Source organism: Mandrillus leucophaeus, unplaced genomic scaffold (genome assembly GCF_000951045.1).
Source record: "Mandrillus leucophaeus isolate KB7577 unplaced genomic scaffold, Mleu.le_1.0 Scaffold1237, whole genome shotgun sequence".
Classification (NCBI taxonomy): domain Eukaryota; kingdom Metazoa; phylum Chordata; class Mammalia; order Primates; family Cercopithecidae; genus Mandrillus; species Mandrillus leucophaeus.
Window position 1 is genome coordinate 452517 of NW_012100732.1, and position 8216 is coordinate 460732.

Genomic DNA, 8216 nt, shown 5'->3' on the forward strand with positions numbered 1-8216 from the left:
AGGAATTAACTGCAACCTCTGAAATGCTGCGTTCCTTCCTGACAGATATGCCCTTCAGCCCCTATAGCCAGGACACAGATTTTCCTTCTCATCTATTTCGTTTGTTTAAAATCTGGTCCTATTGTATGACTCTCTCTAGACTTAAGCTAGACGCAAATAAACAAAACCTCAGGTGAAGGAGGGGCTTCAGCCTAGGGTCCAAAAGATCCCTGAAACTTCAGACTATCAAACTGAAAAGAATCTTAGTGCTTCAGTTCAACCTTTTTAATTAAGGAGCAAAAGCATCATCCAGTGAGCCAGTTATCGACTCAGAACAAGCACACCAGATTGCTGGCAATTACAGAATAGCGGTGTCCAAGTCTTACTGTATACCTCCATGTGGTCACTATGATGAACAATCTATCTGGCAGAATCTGGGCTTGAACCCAGGTCTGACCACAAAGCCTAGGCTTTTAAAACTATACTGTAATGCCAGGGTTGTTCTTATAGTAGACCAAGAGGATGCGAGGATCTAGAGAAAAGAGGCAGTACTGGAGACTGTGTTCTTTCATAACCACCATTAGCTCAAGGTGGCTCCGCCTGTGATGCTAGGTGCACTACTGAAGGCACAGTGTTGTGCTAGGTGCAATACTGAAGACACGGGACTGTATTCTTTCATACCATCATTAGCTCATGGTCGTTCCACCTGTAATGTTCTTTACTTTCATGCCTTAACCAGTTTTCATTTCTCAAAATTCAGCTCAGCTGTTCTCCTCTCCAAAGCTTTCTCAGCCTTCCCATCAGTGAGAGGGAGCCCCTCTCTCCCACTATTCCCATATTGTGTTACAGATGTTGGAGCCAAAAGAACATTGCACATTGTTCTGTTCTCCTAATTTACTTGTCTGTCTCCCAGATGTGAGGAGTGCTAGCTCCAGACCTGGCACAGGGCCTGGCAGGGAGTAGATGTTGCTGATGTTTATTGGGTGACCATATCAAATGGGATTCTCTCATTGAAAGCAACAAAATTTGGCTCTGGCTAACCTAAGCCAAAAAGAATTGTTTTTAAAAGAGTGTGCAGTGGCTTGCTGAATGAAAGGAAAAGCTGAAGAACCAAGCTCAGGAAGGGAAGGAGCAGAAAAAGCCCAAGAACCCAGGTCTCAGGACTCTACTGCTGGGATATGAACATGATCTAAGCTCTAGGGCCCAGGAAGGAGAGGCAAGCTGGCCCAGATGGACTGATAGGTCTACCACGCCCCCTTGGCATCTTGAAAGAGCAAGGCATCTATAATGATGTATCCACTATGGCTGTACCCAGGGAGGAAATATCTCCCAAAAAGGAATCATGTAAAGAAGGGGGAAAGATGGTGGGTGGTCCCCAAACAGACTGTCCTCTACCATGACTCTTCTGTCTCTGATGCAGATGCCTCCGAGATGTAGCTCTCCTACAGTGGGGCCACCTCCATTGCCACAGAAATCACTGGAAGCCAGGTAAGAGACCTGGGCATTTCCCCACAGCCACTGTGCTCTCAGGCTTGCCTTGGGGCTGCCGAAGTGGATGGTGAGGGCCATGAATGGTAAGCATGGCCACTGCATCCTAGGTGCACCTGCCCATCTGTTGTTAGGGCAGTTACAAACCAAGCCTACCTCTTTTGGCCACAGAGGGGCTTCTCATCCTTCAGGCTGAGGGTGTGGATCATTGTCACTGAGAAAGGATCTGGCCAGGGATTGGAGCGTCAGAGGAGAGGTGGCTGCAACTCATCTGTGTCTTACAACAGCTCCTCAGAGCTGAGAGCATCGTGTGATGTGTGTTGCTTTTGTCAGCCTCTGCTTCCTGCTCTTAGAGCGAATTTAGCCCTTTGGCAATCAAAGCTCTCTAGGGATGGCCATGTCTTCTCATAGCAATTGGTCTAATTGCTTTAGGGATGCTTCACAACAATGAACTAATAATGGGCTCACCTCTGAGGTCATTTGACTGCCATCTCTCTTGTTCCCTCTAAAATAAACCTAAATCTAGTTCCCTAGGCCTGCACTTTAGCACACATTTTGAAATTGAGCCCCATGTAAGGGTAACATGGAGGCTTCACTACAAAGAACACGCTGCCTTTCAGCTAAGGTGTTGGGGCAGATGTCCACAAGCATCACAGAAACTCCCCAGAATGGTGCTGAGGCTCCAGAGCCTGCACTCTGAGTCCACTTTCCAGAAAGCAGTTGTTCCCTTGAGCCTTTAGCCCAGAGGAAAATGGTAATGTTAAAGAAGTTGATCAGGCAATCCTTAGTTTTGGAGAATAAGAATTGTGGTTTATGAGTTCACTGAGGGAAAGTCAATACCAAGGAACTCAGACTGACCAGATTTACAAGAGACTAATATTTGTTTAAATGATGACTTATTCGTATAAACTGAGAAATATGACTGCCAAGGAGACTTGGCACAGGTTACCCTTGTGACCACTGGTGGCATTGCCTCTTGACACATTTGGTGCCCTTCTCTGCAAAATAGACCCTGAAAGAACCAAATGAGTCTAAGCAGACTAGACGGGCATGCAGATCCAGAGCAGAGTGTGGAAGGGTCCTAGCAGGTGATGTTCTAGAGCCATGGCTGGCTAATGTGTTCATCTGCACTCTGAGGAGGCCCAGGTCCCTGGTCCCTGGTCCCTGGTCCCTGGATTACTCTTAGAATCAGACAAGCCCAGCATCAGTGCCTTTCCGCTCTTTTGACACTGTAGACCTTGGTCTTTTATGACCACACAATTGTCACCTCAGTGCAGCAGAATTGAGTGTATTCTGGCTTTTTGTGCAATGTCAAGAACATTTCATTTGGATTTAAGTGACCCCCTCATGCCCTTGCTAACACATTATTGATCCAGTCTGTCCCCCAAGGTGGGCCAGTCTCATTTTGTATGTAAAGGCTATTATGAGAGGGTATTTTTTTTTTCAATGACCTTGAACCTAAGCCCAAGACCACTGGTTAAGCATTTGAAATGGCGTCTGCATGAGTGATAACATGTACCTCCTTCTCATAAATATTTCTTTCTTTTGTGTTTTTTTCAGGGCTCAGAAAAAGCTCTCTTGTAGTCTAGAAGACTTGAGAAGTGAATCTATGGATAAGGTCAGCTCATCAACCTATCCTTAAAGATGACTGAGTTACTTTTTTGGGCCTAGCATAGTACTGGGATATATACAGACAGGTCCTGGTCCCTACCTTGTAGAGGATTTTATAAAGTTGTGGGAGAACCAGGAATTACATGAACATTTTGAGAAAATTAACCAACTGGGTATGGCCCAAAGCATCTTATAGGAAGGACAATTCAGGAAATGCTGCCTGGAATTGATGAGAGAAGATGTTGAGGTCGACAAAGCTTGGTTAGAGTCTGCCGGGTACCAGCAGGTTTTGGGAAATGGTGGGGAGTAGAACGAGGTAAGGTCAGAGCCATGAGACAGATCAAGCCAGGGAAGATCTTGACTACTAGTCCTATATCCCTGGGGCACTTGGGGACATCATACCGATTTTTAAATGATGAATTAATGTGAATAAAGGAGATGATCCCAAGGGAAGATGTGGGATCTTCAGGATGTCGGAGAGTGAGCTGTTGTAAGAGTCTATGGAGGAGGGTTTTGTGGCTCCTTATATGGGAGTAGCCCTTGATCATGTGGGTGGACCTCATCCTGCAAGGGATAGTAGCAGGCTCTTGAGCTTGGTCATTAGAGACCAAGGGAACCTGCCCTGATAGAGACCCTTCAGTGAGCCTGTGCTGCATACCATCCCTTGGTCTCCAATAATGTTCATCAGCCTCCTTGTTGATACAGTGGAGAACCATAAAGGCTGAAGTTGGCAGGAGCCCTGGGCTTATTCAATGGCTCTGCTCCCATGGTCACATGTCTCTTGGTTGCCATGGTCATGTTGCTGGCAGCTGCCCAGGACATCTGTCCATGGAGTGGGATGGGGATCTTTCCTGCCGTGGATGATGATTACTTGACATGAAGATGTGGAGGGAGGGGGTGAGCCTTTCAGATTTAAGCAAACAGGTAGTCCTGAGTTGTTGCTGTTTGTGAATAACACAAGTCTCTTTTTCTCCACATAAACGAAATCCTCTTGTTACTCCATAGTGTATGGATGGGAACCAGCCCTTCCCGGTGGTAGAACCCAAGGTACATTGACTTCATGCCCCATCGCCTATTTGTGCTTACACTGTTTGCTAGTATTTTAACTTAGCACGTCATAGTTTTCATAACCTTAAAATGTGCTAACTGTAAGAAGTAAGAGGGCAAGAGGAAAGAAGCAACTTTTCTCTCCCATTTTAATTTTACGTGCACTCAGCTATTTAATATGCTTTCACTACCATTATCTGTGGGACAGGATTTATTATTATCACCTCCATTTTGTAGGCTCAGATAAATTAATCTTTAACAAAGTAATCTAGATTTAATCACTGGGAAGGGGATTGCTACGATCTCAGCACACTGAAGAATGTGATAGCTCTCATCCTTTATGTCATGGTTAAAAAAACACGAGTGTACACTCAGTCCCGCTTTAATGAACAAGTCGTGTTATAAAAATTTCATTAGGACTGATTTTCTCCAGGGAAGCCTGTCATGGAAGAGGATTAAGTTTTTAGGCCAGTGCACAAATGTTGAGCCCATAAAGAAATGAAGATTCATATCATTAGCATTATTTCAGCCACACCCAACGACCATTTATAACATTATATGGAAAATGTATTGTGAGGCTGATGGCATTTCCCTTCTCTGTCCCCTGCCTCCATGTCCATATGAAACATGGAGCTTCTCATTGCTTTCTGACTTCTGCCTGAGAGGGTCATTTTGTTTTCACATCCATATGGTGAGTCATATGAGGCATCTCTGCTCCTCCACATCTGTGTAAGAGAAAGATCTTTTCTGCACATCTGCATCTATGTAAGGGGCTTCTCTACACTTCCATATTTGTAGCAGTTGGTGCTTCAAGTGGGCAGCCATTCCTTGGGCCATCTGAACTGTACAGCAAAAGTTTTCTGCCTGCTCCCCTGCCCAGGTGCTCTGGAACACAGGCCCTTGAGCCTGGGGTTGGTGTGGTCCCTTTGTGAATTGAAAGGCTTCCTATGGAGACAGCTGTTAAATCGCTCAGCAGTCCCCCCTCCCACCTCAGCTTCACAGAGATCATTCGCAGGTGTTTCTAAAGCACACCTGTAAGTGACCACCTCCTCCTTTGGAAACATGCCCAGCTCACAGGCTCAAGGTTTAAGATGCCAATTTGATTACCAAGAAATATGAGTGATGTGGGACTATTTATAAAGGAAAAAATGCTCCAGATTAAAAGATTAATTCTTATATGGTTTTGACCATAATCACAATCTTATACAACCTCAGTAATTCAACATGGTCACCCCTCTCCCCTCACCCACAGACACCACTGTCCTCCCCAGAACTGCTCCACAGGTGCAGAACCGTTCCACAGCCATCTTTCTGCAGCATTCCTAACTTTGGTATCTGGCCCTTGCTTAAACTGGCTCTTGCTTTCTGTGACTGAGAGCTCATTTCATTGCAAGACATCCTTTGTATTCTTTTCTACCTCTGTGAGCTTCTCTAAAATGTGCATCTGCTGATCCTCTCTCTCCGTGTCTAGCCCATGGAAAAAGTCAATCTCCTTTACTTCTGACAGCTCTGGAATTTAAGTCCCTCTTGCCCTCTCTGAGTGCTCTGTTCTCTGTGCTGAACATCACCTTCTCATGTGCATGGATCACAAGCCTTTCAAGCTGCTACTTAGTCTTCTTAGGCTCAGCATTAGTTTCTCAATGTATTCTTCAAGTTGTGCCCTGGACCAGACTTGGAATGTGATATTCTAGATGTAGTCTCACCAGCGCCTGCCTTGGTCTAAGGACTGCTCTTCTAGATTGCTGTTTCTTTAGGCCCTGGGTATGTGATATTTCCTGTGTTTTTCTCCTTATCCACTGTCCACTGTGTGCTAGGCCCTGTGGATATGTTATTTCCTGGCAAACTTGAGGCAGGAATTGTTATTCTCCATTTAGAAATGATCAAACAGAGGTCCTGAGAGGTGGAAGAGAAAGAGCTTTGTCTGAGTTGGTCTGACTCAAAGGCTAGGCCCTTTCTATTCTGGAGTGCTGCTTCTCTGTTCTAATTTAAAGCAGCTGGATAATCAGTTCTATACTACTCCCTTGGCTGGGGCTTCTGTTCCCCCACAGCCAGGAGGATTGTTTTTTTTGGAGACTGGAGAAACAGAACTGGAGTTGAGCATCTGCGTCATGTCCTGACATTGCACTGCCTTCCACATCAGTGAGTCATTTCTTCCCAGCTCTTATTCTTGGCCTGAGCAGAGCTCAGAGAGTCCTTTCCATTGTCATTGATTCCTTTTTGCTATCTTTCTTATAGGTCTGGGCTGCCTTTTAAACCCCATTCTTGGGTTAGGTATGTGTTCTCTTTGCATCTCAGCTCCTCAGGGAGTTCCCCGGGTGGCCCACTTGGCTCTTTGGCTGTCTCTACCCCGCCTTGAGGGAGCATACGTGATGATGCAACCAGAAACCTGTTTTTGAGAGCTCTTCCCCCCTCCCATATGTCCTATATAATAGGGAGCCTGGAGTCATGTCCTTCAGGTCTCTAAAATTTTTGAACACTACCTTCTCACAGTCAGTGGTTCCTGGGTTTGACTGCATTAGTATAATCTGAGCTAATTTGAGATGCTTGTTAAAAATATAGACATCTGGGGTGTGCTTCCAGAGGGACTGAATCAGGGACTGGGCACAGGAGGGATCTGGGAATTCAGGTTGTTTTACAAGTGCCGCAGGTAATTATGAAGAGCAGCCAGCACAGGAACTACCATGTGGAAACTGTGGGTCTTGACCACATGTCTGATCATGTCTAATCTTTATGTCATGGGTCATCACAAACTTGAAAATCTCATGGCCTTCCTCTCCTAAGGTTCTAGTTACTTCTCCTCTACCAGCCAGTTCTTCCAGAATTCTTTCAGAATTCAGTTTCCTCTTCCTATATCTCTCCTTTCTGAATTATTTTTAGGGAGTTATAGTCAATGAATGAACTGAATCTCAAACAATTTCTAGGACATACATTTATAAGCAAATTGAATTGGAAATATATTGGATATTTGGCTTTTAGCTAAATGGAACTTCAGAAGATGTCTCAGTCACAGCAGCCTTCCATTACTGTTCTGACTTGTCAGTTTGAAATGTTTGTTTTTCATATTACTTTTCTTCTGGATCTAATCAGGTGATCCACAGCTGATTCCTGTAGTGACATTGCTTCAATTTCTCTTTTCTTTTATTCTCACTTTCACAGTACATTCCACTGTGTTTCTCTCGGGTTTGCAGATTTAGAGGCCATTATATGCCTCTTTACCAAATAAGTGCTATCTCCTTCCTCATTTAATCAACTTGTTTCTTTCAGACCTTTCCATGGCCAGGGTCCAAGCATGGAGCTGGCTGCACTGAGGCTCTACCTCGTGCAGACTATGATCCTAAGTTCCCAAAAGAGCTCTGTTGACATGTAGTCCTCTGGCCCATTTCTTGTTGTCACCTCCCCCAAGAGTGTGTGTATCTTTATGCTTGCCTTAACATGATGTTTTTAAAGAAGCCATGATCACAATATACGGTTTTTTTCTTCTTTTGCTCCAAATTTAAACTATAATTTCTCTTCTGTACCATAGCCGCTCTCAGGCAAGATCCATATCATTTGTGCAGTTGGTCAGGCCCTCACAGAGATCTGCCCTTGCCTGGTCTGAGTAAGGGTCCCAATTAGCAGAAACACCTCTCTCCTCACCACAGAAAAGCAAATCTGGGAGAAACAGACTAGACTGAGCTCAGTTTCCTCTCTTGCAGGATTGTTATTTTACATATATTTGTATGTATGTATGATAAAGCACTAGGCAGCTTTTATTAGAATGCCAATTTTCATATCCAAAGAGCTTGCAGAGTAATTCATGGCTGTTAATTCACTGGGTCTCTGAGCACTAGGCCAGACAGCAAAGGCCCCTTTGCAAGACAACTTCACTTCCTATTAGAGGCAGTTGCAGTCAGCCCCAGATTTGCACTTGACTCTGTCCCTGTCTTACTGTGTGGCCTTGGAAAAGTTTCTTCCTTCCTTGGAACTCTGGTCCCTTTTCTCAGACTAGCTAAATAATCTTTGAGGGGTCTTCAAGTCACCATATGTGAAAAATGTCTCTTAGAAAACAGGGAGTTGTTCTGTATCCAAGGATTTCCTAACTGAGGCTGACA

General features: G+C 44.7%; 1 protein-coding gene across 4 annotated transcripts in view; it reads left to right on the forward strand.

Annotated features, from left to right (window-relative positions):
- PPFIBP2 (PTPRF interacting protein, binding protein 2 (liprin beta 2)) overlaps positions 1–8216 on the forward strand; it is a 146656-nt gene that overhangs the window by 119115 nt on the left and 19325 nt on the right. For all 4 annotated transcript variants that reach the window (XM_011971666.1, XM_011971667.1, XM_011971668.1 and 1 more), the window contains 3 exons: positions 1400–1467; positions 3028–3085; positions 4084–4125. In XM_011971666.1, coding sequence (XP_011827056.1) covers positions 1400–1467; positions 3028–3085; positions 4084–4125 — 168 coding nt within the window. The remainder of the gene's footprint in view (positions 1–1399; positions 1468–3027; positions 3086–4083; positions 4126–8216) is intronic.